This window comes from Bombina bombina, chromosome 6, assembly GCF_027579735.1.
Source record: "Bombina bombina isolate aBomBom1 chromosome 6, aBomBom1.pri, whole genome shotgun sequence".
Taxonomy (NCBI): Eukaryota; Metazoa; Chordata; class Amphibia; order Anura; family Bombinatoridae; genus Bombina; species Bombina bombina.
In genome coordinates, this window is record NC_069504.1 from 576,130,250 (window position 1) to 576,146,261 (window position 16,012).

General features: G+C 42.1%; 1 protein-coding gene across 1 annotated transcript in view; it reads right to left on the reverse strand.

Moving 5' to 3' along the window:
* LOC128663291 (threonine--tRNA ligase 2, cytoplasmic-like) overlaps window positions 1–16,012 on the reverse strand; it is a 411,905-nt gene that overhangs the window by 142,309 nt on the left and 253,584 nt on the right. Inside the window, exons 10-11 of the mRNA XM_053717549.1 lie at window positions 12,482–12,580; window positions 5,948–6,114 (exon numbers count right to left, since the gene is read on the reverse strand). Of these exons, the coding sequence (XP_053573524.1) occupies window positions 5,948–6,114; window positions 12,482–12,580 (266 nt within the window). The remainder of the gene's footprint in view (window positions 1–5,947; window positions 6,115–12,481; window positions 12,581–16,012) is intronic.

Sequence of the window (16,012 nt, forward strand, 5' to 3'; positions counted from 1 at the left end):
CTGTAAGGGTAGTTGACATAAATGCAGCCATATCCTGCAGGGTAAATGAATTAGACGCGGTTGAAGAACCTGGCGTCGCTTGGGTGGGCGTTAAAGGTTGTGACGCTAGGGGAGAATGTGGCGGCATACCCTGATTCTCCTTAGACTGAGAATCATCTTTAGACACACTTTCTTTAAATAAAATCTGCTCTTTACATTGTAAGGCCCTTTCAGTACATGAGGGACAAAAAGTAAGAGGAGGTTCCACAGTGGCATCTAAAGACATAGAACAAGTAGTTTCCTCAAGTTCAGACATGTTAAACAGACTAGCAATAGCAATAATAGTCCTTCTTAACCTTATTTATTGACCTCTGAAGTCAAAAAACATACTCAAAAAAACGTTTACCTAAAAGGTGTACTGCGTCTTTAAATAATAAAAGCGCAACAATTTTTCTGTATCTCAAAAAAACATATTTGCACCAATAAAAAATGTCCTAATATGTCCAATTTAGCTAAATAATATTGCACCGATTAGGATAGGTTAGGATATGCTATGTAACACTTTATATCACCCTTATCAGATATAATAAAATTTTAAACAATCTAGGCACCTGCACATCGCCACAGCTCTGCTGTGGCGCCTACCTGCCCCCAGAATACTCTAATTCTGCTAGAATGACGATCCTTTGTTTGCAAATTTAACTTGGGCCCCACCGGAGCTTAGGACTTTGCTGCCTATATTGAGGAAATACTGCGCGTCTGAGTGCGTGAAATTAGGCCCCGCCCACCGTGGGCGTCGTACGAGCCGTCTTAACAAACCGCATGGGAAGAAAATAAAATGCTAATCCCAAGCACAGTGTATAAGCCATGTGTCCCTCTAACAAATGTGTACAATAAAGAGTGAGACTATGAAAATAACAGCCATTCTTTTCTCAGGCCAATTATAAATAAAAAACAGGACAATCCTTAGACAACAACCGCATCTCCCAGCGTCTAGCCCATATTGAATCCACATATAAAAATATAGTATCAATATAAAAAAGGGAATTTAAGTTCCAACATTATACATATAGTGCCTACTGATTACCCCTTCCCAGGTAGGGAAAAATGTCAGCCTGTTCCGATGTACCAAGTCTCTCCAGAAGCAAAGGACTGAACATACCTCAATGCTGCTTGTAGCATGACACCATTTCCACACTGAAGATTTTTCTTACACTACCTTCAGAAGCTCTGTTGGAACCAGTATGGATCTTAGATAACGTTTGCTAAGATCATCAACATCAGGGCAGAAAAATATAATGTCTCCATTCCTCTTGGGAAGCTCCAGACTGACGATTTCTCCCTGAGAAAAATAGTACTCACTGGCACCATTTAAAAATAAAAAACTTCTTGATTGAAGAATCTAAACTAACACCTCAATTTACCTCTTCCTATTCAATAACACAGGCAAAGAGAATGACTGGAGGGGAAGGGAGGAGCTATATATACAGCTCTGCTGTGGTGCTCTTTGCCACTTCCTGCTAGCAGGAGGTTAAATCCCACAAGCAAGGATGAAATCCGTGGACTCGTTATATCTTGTAAAATAAATCAACGCATTTTAGTGTGCTTGTTCCAATCTACAACCCAAAGGATGGATTAAACAAATAAACAGTGAAATTATGTCAAATAAAATGAACAGATAAAAATGTTACTGTCTCTTTAAATTTTAAACAGTAACTTTTTATTCTTGTGTTTAGAAAGTGCTTAGACTAGGACACAAACATATAAACACCGGCAGAAACCTCAGATAAAACTTGCTGAGGCGCCCTCCAGATACTTTTGCATTCTTAAAACGTCATGTACCTATAACGACATGACAGATATCAAAACAGATTGTAAACAGATCCGGAGCGCAGCTGTAGCGCTATCAGGACCCACCTAGAACAAGAAACAGAGTGTTAATTTAGCCCGGAATCAGCCCTATCTCAGAAACTGCTCTATGCGTATAACAGAAGAGCAAGTGCGGTGTAAGTCGGCCCCAAGCTCCGCCCTTCGTGGACGTGACACTCCCATCTTAGAGACTGCATAGATATCGGGATGGAATAAGCAGCTGAAAAGAAAAGCGCCAAAACGAAACCCCGCCCTTTGTGGGCGGAACAATACATGCTCTCCCGGTCGCCATCATTATGATAAAGATAGGTTACCGGGAGATGTCACTGAAACCTTCTTGAATCTGGGGCAAAATGTAATACCAGAGCAAGGTATAAAAAGCGCATAACTTATATATATTATTGATTATACTACAAAAATATAAAGATAATATACCAAGGGGTTATCCCTCACTGTTATAGGGCATATCCCTCATGGTATCCAGCCCAGTTTAAGTGTCCCCAAAAGCCACTCTCCTTAGCCCCAGTGTCTGCAATAAAACATGCTGTCAGAAAATCCTCCTAATTCTGTATGTAGGAGATATATGTCCCAGTAAAGTGCTATACTTCCACTGTCCTGAATTATTTCTGTGTGCTTCAGACCCAGAATACAAAGTTAGCACTTACCTTGATATTCTGCCCGACAGCAGGGCAGCTCCGCAGGTTTAGGAGGTCCTCTCCCTCCCATAGCCCTTTGGAAAACCATAAAGCCTGAGTTAATGTTGCTTAGGCTATCAGGATAAGGGCAGCATAAATGTATAGGAGGCGCAGTGAGAATTATGTCCCACCAGTTCCTAATGCTCTAAAGCCACCAATAGCTCTACTGTAGAGACTGATATGGACTACGGCTACACCCCAGAATAAAGCAGTACACTCTGGCACTACTTTAAAAATAATAAACTCTTGATTGAAGAATCTATACTAACACCTTCAGCGCTGCAGAATCTGTTGGCGCTCTACAAATACCTGATAATAATAATAATAACACCTTACTTTACATCTTCCTATCACTAACATAGGCAAAGAGAATGACTGGAGTGGGAGGGAGGGGAGGAGCTATATATAGCAGCTCTGCTGTGGTGCTCTTTGCCTTCTCCTGCTGACCAGGCGGTGAATATCCCACAAGTAAGGATGATGATCCGTGGACTCATCGTGTCTTTAAAAAGAAATATTTCCATCATACTTAAGTATGGTAAAATTTATCAGAGCCTGAAACATTCTAAATAGCGATTAGTTAGCTCAAAGCACAAGCTCATTTAATTATGTCCCTATTTATCTACAACAGTGGAAACCAGGACTTTTTAAGAGATACATCCCTGAATCCAAAACCTTATAAAAAAAATTAAGCTGTCAATTTTAGAAACAGATTTTGATGACAGATAGCAGCCAGATTCCCCATCTAAACTGCCATTAGTCATACGGAAGGTGTAAGTTTAAAGGGACACTGAACCCAATTTTTTCTTTTGTGATTCAGATAGAGCATGGTATTTTAAGCAACTTTCTAATTTACTCCTATTAGCAAATGTTCTTCATGCTCTTTGTATCTTTATTTGAAAATCAAGAATGTAAGTTTCGATGATGACCCATTTTTGGTGAACAACCTGGGTTGTTCTTGCTGATTTGTGGATAATTTTATCCACCAATAAACAAGTGCTGTCCAGGGTCCTAAACTTTTAAAAAAAAATAAAGATAGCAAGAGAACGAAGAAAAATTGATAATAGGAGTAAATTAGAAAATTGCTTACAATTGCATGCTCTATCTGAATCACAAAAGAAAAAAAATGGGTTCAGTGTCCCTTTAACCCCTAATGACCGAGGACGTGCAGGGTACGTCCTCAAAAAAAAAAGGCAGTTAACGCCTGAGGACGTACCCTGCACGTCCTCGGTGTGGAAAGCAGCTGGAAGCAATCCTGCTCGCTTCCAGCTGCTTTTCGGTTATTGCACTGATGCCTCGATATGGAGGCATCCTGCAATAACCTTACATGGCCATCCGATGCAGAGAGAGCCACTCTGTGGCCCTCTCTGCACCGGACATCGATGGCCAGTATCGTTGGTGGGTGGGAGCCGACTTGGGAGGCGGGTGGGCGGCCATCGGTGTGTCCTGTGACATCAAGGGGGGCGGGATCGGAGGCAGGGCCGTTAGGGGGCGCGCGCGCGTGCACGGGTCGGGAGCGGGTGGGAACCGCTACACTACGGAAAATATTGTTAGGAAAAAATGCCCAAATCTTGTTTGTGCAAAAGCACAAAAAGAGATCGTGGAGGGGTGGGGGGTTGGTTTTGTGTGGGGGGAAGCTACACTACAGAAAATTTTAATAAAAATTAAAAAAAACACGACAGCTGCCAGTACCCAAGATGGCGCAGATTAAGTTAGAGTGGGAGGGTTATAGAGCTGTTTGGGGGGATCAGTGAGGTTGGGGGCTAAGGGGGGAATAGTACACAGCAGCATATGTAAATATGCTTTTTAAAAAACACAAAAAAACAACAAATATAGCTTTTATTTTAGTACTGGCAGACTTACTGCCAGTACTTAAGATGGTGGGGACAATTGTGGGGTGGGGGAGGGAAGAGAGCTGTTTGGGAGGGATCAGGGGGTCTGATGTTTCAGGTGGGAGGCTGAGCTCTACACTAAATGTGATATTAACCCTGCAAACTCCTTACAAGCTACCTAATTAACCCCTTCACTGCTAGCCATAATACACGTGTGATGCACAGCGGCATTTAGCGGCCTTCTAAATACCAAAAAGCAACGCCAAAGCCATATATGTCTGCTATTTCTGAACAAAGGGGATTCCAGAGAAGCATTTACAACCATTTGTGCCATAACTGCACAAGCTGTTTGTAAATGATTTCAGTGAGAAACCTAAAATTGTGAAAAATTTTACGTTTTTTTTAATTTGATCGCATTTGGCGGTGAAATGGTGGCATGAAATATACCAAAATGGGCCTAGATCAATACTTGGGGTTGTCTACTACACTACACTAAAGCTAAAATTACCCCAAAAAGCTCCCTACATGCTCCCTAATTAACCCCTTCACTGCTGGGCATAATACACGTGTGGTGCGCAGTGGCATTTAGTGGCCTTCTAATTACCAAAAAGCAACACCAAAGCCATATAAGTCTGCTATTTCTGAACAAAGGGGATCCCAGAGAAGAATTTACAACCATTTGTGCCATAATTGCACAAGCTGTTGGTAAATAATTTCAGTGAGAAACCTAAAGTTTGTGAAAAAATTTGTGAAATAGTGAACAATTTTTTTTATTTGATAGCATTTGGCGGTGAAATGGTGGCATGAAATATACCAAAATGGGCCTAGATCAATACTTTGGGTTGTCTACTAAAAAAAAATATATACATGTCAATGGATATTCAGAGATTCCTGAAAGATATCAGTGTTCTAATGTAACTAGCGCTAATTTTGAAAAAATAAATGGTTTGGAAATAGCAAAGTGCTATTTGTATTTATGGCCCTATAACTTGCAAAAAAGCAAAAAACATGTAAACATTGGGTATTTCTAAACTCAGGACAAAATTTAGAAACTATTTAGCATAGGTATTTTTTGGTGGTTGTAGATATGTAACAGATTTTGGGGGTCAAAGTTAGAAAAAGTGTATTTTTTTTCAATTTTTCCTCATATTCTATAATTTTTTTTATAAGAAATTATAAGATATGATGAAAATAATGGTATCTTTAGAAAGTCCATTTCATGGCGAGAAAAACGGTATATAATATGTGTGGGTACAGTAAATGAGTTAGAGGAAAATTACAGCTAAACACAAACACCGCAAAAATGTAAAAATAGCCTTGGTCCCAAACGGACAGAAAATGGAAAAGTGCTGTGGTCATTAAGGGGTTAAAGAGACATAAAACTCCCTTAATGTATGTTTTTTTGTTTTGTTTTTTTTTTCTTTTAAATATAAAAGCCATTTTGTTTTCCCAATTGCATGCACACCTTAACCAGTAATATAATAACATACCATCGGCATACAGCTAGAATAATAGTCCTTGTTAATGCATAGTGAAAAAAAAAATGATTCAACTGTGCCAGTTTTCTCTACTTACCAATGTCCTGGGCAGTTCATTGGTTTAAGAGCAAACGTTTCTTTTTCAACTTCAAACGAGAACATGTTCTCACTGTAATGTTGCCAGTGACCTGAGGCTTCCCAAAGTTTGCTATTATATATATTAGGAGTTGCTACCTCTGTAAAATCACGCTTTTGGTATTCTTCCTTGAATAAAATTTGAGTATTTTAAAAAAAGGTAGCAGTCACAAAAAATCAGTTTCAACTGCACATAATTACTTTACATTCTAAGTCGCATACAAGATTCTATGGTGGTTTAAAACGAGATATGAAAAACAAAAGAAAGTTTTATTTCATATAAAAATAACAGATAGAAATGCCCTAAAATGTCCTGACATTGTGTAAATACTTATACATCATAATTTATTTATGTCTGACTCCTTAGGGTTCAATAAGACATTAGGATATTGATGTACATTGCATGATATTTCATTCAAGTCATATTGAAAAGGTCCCTCTAAGCAAGGATATACAGCACAATGAATCCCCTATGTCAAACATGTATACTAGAAAAAAAGGATAAAACCTATCATGTTTTAAATAATCATGTAAATGTGCTATATAATACACCATTAAATATATTAATGAAAAAATATATAAAAACATAAATTATGCTTACCTGATAATTTCATATTCATAGATGGGAGGAGAGTCCACTGCTTCATTCATTACTTGTGTGAATTAAGAACCTGGCCACTAAGAGGAGGCAAAGACACCCTAGCCAAAAGCTTAAATACCTCCCCCAATACCCTCATCCCCCAGACATTCTGCCAAGGGAACAAGGAACAGTATGAGAAATATCAGGGTATAAATGGTGCCAGAAGATTAATATAAATTTAGGTCCGCCCACCGGAGAAATGGACGGGTGCAGTGGACTCTCCTCCCATCGATGGAAATTAAATTATCAGGAAGCATAATTTATGTTTTCCATCTTAATAGGAGGAGGGTCCACTGCTTCATTCATTACTTGTGGGAACAAATACCCAAGCTCTAGAGGACACTGAATTATCAAAAAAAAAAAGGGAGGGTAAAAGGAGGCGGCCCCTATACTGAGGGCACCACAGCCTGCAGAACCTTTCTCCCAAAAGCTGCTTCAGCCGAAGCAAAAAGTCAAATTTATAACATTTTGCAAAAGTATGTAAGGAAGACCAAGTGGCCGCCTTACAAATCTGCTCCATAGAGGCCTAATTCTTAAAGGCCCAAGAAGAGGCCACAGCTCTAGTCGAGTGAGCCGTAATCCTCTAAGGAGGCTTGCGACCCACTGTCTCATATGCCAGACGGATCATACTCCTCAACCAAAATGATAGAGAAGTAGCAGAGGCCCTTTGCCCCCTGAGCTTCCCCAAATACACAACAAATAAAGATGAAGTCTGTATAAATTCTTTTGTGGCCTGAAGATAAAACTTCAACACCCGAACCACATCCAAATTATGAAGTAACCTCTCCTTTGAAGAAGAATGGTTAGGACACAAAGAAGGAACCACTATTTCCTGATTGATGTTATGACTCGACACTACCTTGGAAAGGAATCCCAATCCAGTACAAAGAACAGCCTTATCAGCATGAAAAAACAAGTAGGGAGGCTCACATTGCAAGGCCGCCAGCTCAGAGACTCTGCGTGCCGATGCAATAGCCAGATGCAACAGAACCTTCCATGAAAGAACCTTAATATCAAGAGCATGCATAGGCTCAAATAGAGCCCTCTGCAAAACCTTAAGAACCAAGCTCAAGCTCCAAGGAGGAGTCGGAATCCTGAAGACAGGTCTGATCCTAACCAGAGCCTGAACAAAGGACTGAATGTCAGTAAGCTCTGCAAGCTTCCTATGCAACAGTATGGATAAAGCTGAAATCTGTCCCCTTAGGGAACTGGCGGCAAGACCTTTAATCAGACTGTCCTGGAGAAAAGCCAAGATCCTGGATACCCTGACCTTATGCCAGGGATATCCTTGTTCCTCACACCAGGACAAGTAGGTCCTCCACACCTTGTGGTAGATGCGACGAGTGACCGGCTTCCTGGCCTGAACGAGAGTGTCAATCACTCTTTCCAAAAATCCTCTCTTGGCTAAGACTAGTCGTTCAAGCTCCACGCAGTCAGCCTCAGACAATCGAGATTTCGATGTAGAAAAAAACCCATGAACCAGCAGATCCCTGCGACAAGGTAACTTCCACAGCGGAGATGACAACATCGCTACCAGATCCGCAAACCACATCCTCTACGGCCATGACGGAGCAATCAGAATAGCCAAAGCTTGCTCCTGCTTGATGCGGGCCACTACCCTATGTAGAAGAGGTAACGGAGGAAATATATAAATTAGGTTGAGGTTCCAGGGTACCGCCAAGGCATCTACCAGCTCCGCCTGGGGATCCATGGATCGCGACTCATATCTGGGTAGCCTGCAATTAAATCTGGACGCTATGAGATCTATCTCCGGTGTCCCCCATCTGGTGCAGATCTCCGCAAACATCTCTGGATGGAGGGACCATTCCTCTAAATTAAACTTCTGTCTACTCAGAAAATCTGCTTCCCAGATGTCCACACCTGGAATATGGATCGCTGAGAGTGAACAATTGTGGGTCTCCGCCCACTCCAGAATCCAAGATACTTCCCTCATGGCTAGAGAGCTTCTCGGCCCCCCTGAGGGTTTATGCAAGCCACCAAGGTAATGTTGTCCGACTGGAATCTGATGAATCAGGACGACTCTAGAAGGGGCCAAGCCCTCAGAGCGTTGAATATCGCTCGAGTTCCAAAACATAGGTAGTCTCGACTCTTCTCTTGCCCTTTTGGCTCCCCAAACAGCTCCTCATCCTGCCAGACTTGCATCTGTGGTCACAATCTCCCAGGATGGTCTCAAAAAGGATTTCCCCTGAGACAACCGCCCCGGTCGGGTCCACCAAGATAGGGACTCCCCTACCGGTCTGCTTAGAGATATCTGTGGGGAAAGATCTGAATGTTTGCTGTTCCATTGTCTCAACATGCACAGCTGAGGAGGTCCGAGAAGGAACCTGGCAAACGGAATGAGATCTATGCTGGATACCATGAGCCCAATCACCTCCATACACCTGGCCACAGACGTCCTGGAAGATGTCTGGAGAGCTAGACAGTTGCAACGTCTCTGGTCTGTCAAAAATATCTTCATGACTGAAGAATCTATATATGTATACCCAGAAATTCCACCCTGTTGCTGGGGACCAATGAACTCTTTCCTTTGTTTATCTTCCACCTGTGGGACTGAAGGAGAAGAGCTCTCGAGTGATCCTCCGCAAGACTGTAGGACAGAGCCTGAACCAGGATATTGTCTAGATAAGGAGCCACTGCAATTCCTCTGACTCTCGCTACTGTGAGAAGAGCTCCCAGAACCTTTGTGAAGACTCTTGGGGCAGTCACCATACCAAACGGAAGGGCCACAAACTGAAAGTATTGGTCCAGGAAGGCGAACCTTAGAAACCTTACATGGATTGGAACAAGAAGGTAAGCCTCCTTCAGGTCTATAGTCATCATGAATTGCCCTTCTTGAACCAGGGGCAAAATCGACCTGATAGTCTCCATCTTGAACAATGGGACTGACAAAAATTTGTTTAGGGCATATAGGTCCAGAATTGGATGGAATGTGCCCTCCCTCCTTCTTTGGGACCACGAAAAGGTTTCAATAATACCCCAGACCTCTTTCTGCCAGAGGGACTGGGACGATTACCACGAGAGATGAGAGATCCCTCACACACCCTAGAAAGGCATCTCTCTTTTCTGGTCTTGATGATATGTTTGACAGGAAGAATCTGCCTCTGGGCGGATAAGACTTGAAACCTATCCTGTAGCCTGAGAAACGACCTCCAGAACCCAAGGGTCTATAACGTCTCTTCTCCATGCCTCCGCAAACAGAGATAGTCTGCCCCCTACATGGTCCGAGGACGGCCCGGGGGCCGCCCCTTCATGCCGACTTTGATTCGGCGGGCTTCTTGTTCTGCTTGGACTTGTTCCAAGAGTTAGCTGGCTTCCAAGATCCCTTGAAATGCTCCACCTTTGCTGCAGGCTGCTGGGGCTGAGACTTGTCTGCACGTAAGGGACGAAAAGTAGAACCCTTAGGTTTAACCTTCTTATCCTGGGGCAAGAAGGCACCCTTGCCACTCGTGACCGTAGATATAATAGAATCCAGGCACGGACCAAACAAAACTTTCCCCTTGAATGGGAGGGAAAACAAACGAGACTTAGAAGTCATGTCAGTAGACCACGACTTAAGCCACAGAGCCCTGCGGGCTAAAACAGAAAACCCTGATGTCTTACCATTCAAGCGATAATCTGCATGTTAGCATCACAAATGAACGAATGAGCAACTCTTAAGGCATTGATTCGTTCTAAGATCTCATCGAGAGGAGTCTCTACCTCGACCATTGCTGATAGGGCATCACACCAGTAAGTAGCCGCACCAGCCACCGCAGCAACCCCCGCCGCTGGTTGAAAAACAAACCCTGTAAGTTGGAACATCTTCCGCAACATGGACTCCATCTTTTTATCCATGGGTTCCTTGAAAGAGGAGCTATCTTCTAGTAGAATAGTCGTTCTCTTAGCGATAGTGGCGATAGCACAATCTACCTTACGAATGGTACCCCACAGTTCAAGCTGCGCGTCTGGGATGGGGACAAGTTTTTTATAAAAAGAAGATGTGGACAAGGGCGAACCAAATTTCTCCTATTAGTAGCAACAAACACTGTGGGGGACTTTAAAAATGCATGGGACAAGCATAGGGCTATCCTACGAACTAGATAAGTTTATACTGTTAGGTAAGGTCGGGCAGACTTGCTGGGCCTATGGCTCTTATCTGCCGTCAATATCTATGTTTCTATTCATTCTTAATAATGTTAGCCATTTTGACTGGAACAGGGAAGGTCTGGGGCACTACCCTGTCCTTATAAACCCTATCCAGTTTAGGGATCAAAGGTTCCACCGGTAGTTTCGTTTCCGGAACCTCCAACGTAGTAAGCACCTCTTTCAACAGAAAGCACAAATGCTCCATCTTAAATTTAAAATCAGGCTCCTCCGCGGACGGAGGCTTAGACGTAGCCAATTCCGATCCAGAAGCAAAATCCTCTGATAAGTCAGAGTTGTTCTCCTCAGCGGATAATCTATCAGAGACATCCAAAGGAGTCAATGACCCCTGGGACGGATAGCTGTGCCGTACCTTCCGCTTAATAGGACGAGGCATCGCATTAATGGCCAAAGAAATCGCCGTCTGTAAATGATCGGCGAAGTCTGGAGTGCAAAGGGCACCTCCCGCAGGAGGATTAGTAGTGCCCTGGGGAACTGCTTGTGTAAACTGAGATGATTGCAGGGAATGCACCTCGCGGGGTAGCGAACCCTCAGAGGTAGACGGCTCAGGCGTACTAAATACCTTATTCTTTTTGAAAATAGCAATATTGTCAAAGCATGTGAAACAGAGTTGGGTAGGGCGGCTCGACAGGAACCTCCTCACAATATACACGGTTAATAGGTTTAGATAAAGAGGGAGTATCCTCTAACATATCAGAGTCCTCCATAGCTTGCGCCTTTATTGCGGACTTGATAAAAAAATAAATGGCACCTTTATATCCTAATGGCCGGGGCACTCATCACCTCCTATGACCCGGTCTACAAGAACAGCTTTGTTTCCTCCAAACAAAGGTCGAGAAAGAGGAAGTTGCAGAGGCCACAGCCTATCACATGGAGTGCCATACAGGACCGCCCCTGCACTCGAGAGAAAAACGTGCCAAAAAAGGCCCGCCTCAATCCCTCACTATGAACTGTGTTCCACACTGAAAGAGCCTCATCTCACAAATGCAGTAAAAACACAATAAAAAATATTGTGCTATAAACTCCCCCCTGTTCAATACCCCCCTTCCGAGGGTGTTACCCTAGATTCTATAAAGATAAAAGGAGCCACACTGTGACCCTGTCTTCATGTGTTATCAAATATATATATATATAAATGAAACAATCTTACCAGAATCAACGCTGTGGAACAGGCACACGGCCCTTCAAGTGTGACAGGTTAGTAGCATCGCTCCTGACATGGACTTGAGAGAAGAAAACCAGGGAGCGAAACTCCTCAACGCCGATTGCTAATGAAGCTGTTAAACTGAGTCGGGATGGGTTCGCAGAAAGACTCTCCCTGCATCTGACAGGGCCATTTCGAAGAGTACTACTCTCCATAAGAGACTACTCCGATCTTCCGACACTTCTCTGCCAACCTCCTGTGATGAAAGGCAAAGAATGACTGGGGGATGAGGGGAGTGGGGGAGGTATTTAAGATTTTGGCTGGGGTATCTTTGCCTCCTCCTGGTGGCTAGGTTCTTAATTCCTACAAGTAATGAATGAAGTAGTGTACTCTCCTCTCAGTAAGATGGAAACCCCATTTTTGTTTAACATGTACTAATAATAAAAAGTAGAACCTTTAAATCACCCAAGAAGTAAAATTTATATGGTAGAATTACCAAAATAAAATTTGATTCCATGACAATGAACCAGAATACATTCAACACTTACCTTAATGAAGTCAATGAGGGTGTTATAAATATGTGCACCCCGAGGTAGAAAGAAACAGCTACCTGGACTCAGGTCATGGAAAAAGAAGAGTTCTTGCTCCTGTAATGAGAATTAGATTAGGGCAGGTAACAGACAATACCAGGAATAGAAATATTTTACCCTCAAATTACACCCAATAAGCTTGCTCCTTTAACATATATTTACAATATCAGACTTTTTTCTTTGGCAAGTCATGTGCCTTTAAGAAATAAATATAGCACTCTCTATTAGCTATATGCAGATGTGGCACATATCTGTTGTCACCCCAGGTCCAAGAGAGTTGTAGGTTTGTGTGTACATCATTTATGGCCATAACAGGACATTCTTTAGCAGTAGCAAGAATAGAGAAGAGTTTTAGTTGGCTGAATTTAACCTCATTCCACATCTTTAATTATGTTAAATGTCTAGTGAAAACCTATAAAAGAATAGACTGAATACAATCTAAATGGCATAACTAAATCCATTAAACATAAAGCCATTCTAATTTTCTGAGAAAGTTTCCATCGTTGTTGCAAGATTTTAAATGTAAAAGCCCCTTTTACCTACCCTTTCTACTACCACACCAATATAATTTAGCACATGTAATGTTCAGCTCCCATTCCAAAACTGTACCCAGATTCTGTTCTTCAACAGCTTTACCTATCTCTTCATTGGAAGGGTCTTGTTTGTGTAATTCCTCTAACTCAGAGTGTTATTAACATTTAGAGTGTTATTAATCACTCTCAACTAGTGTTGTTTCTTCAAAGACATGGATGGAGGATCAATTTACCAAAGAGTTCCTTGATTCCTCAGACAAGTATTAATTTGCAATACTGTATTTATCTCTGTATCCTTCTGTTCAGTAATGCATTGCTTTTTAATAAATTCTATTGTTTCTGATTACATCTTTAATTATATTTTGCCATTTAGAGGCAATGCTACTTAAATTGCTATCTCCATGTATCGATTATTTCCATGTATTGCTTATTTCATATATTATCGTTCCACCTTCTCTAGTGTGTCTGACCCAGCCATTTCAACTACCTAATAGCACACTTGTCAGATATTCACCCACTTTATTCTGTTTTCTTGCTATGATTTGCCAAGTCTTTGGCTTTTCCTGTTTGACCCATTTATCTAAATTTAATCTCTCCCTATCCTCCTTAGGTCTGTGTGTACCTACTCTGTCTCCCCTCAATCACCCTTGCATTCTTTATGAACTCTACACTCTGAGAGAATTATATATATGTTCTAACTTCATGCAGTCACTCCACCAAGTATCAATATGCCCGGGTGTCTACTGAACGTATTCTTATGTAAATTTCTCAATGATGAGGGCACTCACAGGACTTATGTTACAAGTTCGGCGTCTGAACCTCCATTAAAGAAAGCAGCTTTCTCTAATGGCGGTTCAGACGCCGAGCTTGTAACATTGAAAGTCTAAGATGGTCTTGAAAACGGCTTAATGTTTAAGCCGAAACATCGACCTTGACACATTCTGATGTAACGTATTGATTAATGAAATATTACTTCATTATTAAGTCCTGTGTGTGCCCTCATAATTGAGAAATGTATATAAATATATACACACACACACACATATATATATATATATATATATATATATATATATATACACACACACACACACATACATATACATACATATATACACACACACACACATACACAGTCCTTGAAAAAACAAATTATGTTTACCTGATAATTTAATTTCCTCCTGTATGAGGAGAGTCCACAGCATCATTCCTTACTGTTGGGAAATTCTGAACCTGGCCACCAAGAGGAGGCAAAGACTTAAATACTCCCCACTACTTTCCTCATATCCCAGTCATTCTGCCAAGGGAACAAGGAACAGTAGGAGAAATATCAGGGTATAAATGGTGCCAGAAGAGAAAATCAAATTTTAGTCCGCCCATCGGAGTATACGGGCGGGGGACTTGGACTCTCCTCATACAAAAGGAAATGAAATTATCAGGTAAACATAATTTGTTTGAAAATAATTTATGTTTTCCTTCTTAATAGGAGGAGAATCCACTGCATCATTCCTTAATGTTGAGAAAACTATACCCAAGCTCTAGAGGACACTGAATGATAACGGGAGGGGTAAAGGAAATGCGGACACTACTCTGAGGGCACCACAGCCTGTAAAACCTTTCTCCCAAAAGCTGGTTCAGCCGAAGCCAAAAACATCAAATTTATAGAATTTTGAAAAAGTATGTAAGGAGGATCAGGTAGCCGCCTTACAAATCTGATCCATAGAGGCCTCGTTCTTAAAGGCCCAAGAGAAAGCCACCGCTCTAGTGGAATGAGCCGTAACCCTCTGAGGAGGTTTAAATCCTGCTGACCCGTAAGCTAAGCATATAACACTCCTCAACCAAAAAGATAAGGAAGTCGAAGAAGCCTTCAGACCCTTACGCTCCACAGAATAGATAACACACAAGGAAGAAGTTTGCCTTAAATCCTTAGTAGCATGAAGATAAAACTTCAAAGCTCAAACCACATCCAGATTATGAAGTAAATGTTCCATCAAAGAAGAAGGATTAGGACATAAGGAAGGAACCACAATTTCCTGATTGATGTTACGATCAGACACCATCTTAGGTAGAAAACCCAAGCGGGTACGTAGGACCACCAGATAAGGAGGCTCACATTGCAAGGCAGCTATTTTAGAAACTCTGCGTGCCGACGCAATAGACAAAAGAAAAAGAACCTTCCAGGACAACAACTTGATGTCACCCGAATGCAAAGGCTCACACAGAGCCCGTTGTAAAAAATTAAGAACTAGATTAAAACTCCAAAGTGGAGCGTTAGATCTAAACACAGGTCTGATCCTAATCAGAGCCTTAACGAAAGATTGCACGTCAGAGAGCTCTGCGAGCCTCTTGTGCAGCAAAACAGAAAGGGACGAAATCTGTCCCTTCAGGGAACTAACAGAAAGGCACTTTTCCAGACCCTCCTAGAGAAAATGAATCCTGGCAGCCTTAACCTTATGCCAGGTTAAACCACGCTCTTCAAACCAGAATAAGTAAGCTCTCCACACCTTATGATAGATGCGACGAGTAACAGGCTTACAAGCCGGAATGAGTGTGTCAATAACCCTCTCAGAGAAACCTCTCTTGGCTAAGACTAAGCATTCCAGTAGATCCCTGCGACAAGGTAACTTCCACGGAGGAGATGAGGACATTCCCACCAGGTTTGCGAACCACATCCTTCGCGGCCAAGATGAAGCAATCAGTATCACTGATGCCTGTTCCTGCTTGATGCGGGCCACTACACGGGGAATAAGTGGTAACAGCGGAAACATTTAAAATAAATTGAACCTCCAAGGCACTGCTAATGCATCTATTAGCTCCGACTGAGGATCCCTGGACCGAGACCCATATCTGGGTAGCTTGGAATTGAGCCGGGACGCCATGAGAGCTATCTCTGACGTCCCCCACTTGTTGCAAACCTCCACAAACGCCTCGGGATGGAGAGACCATTCCCCCGGAT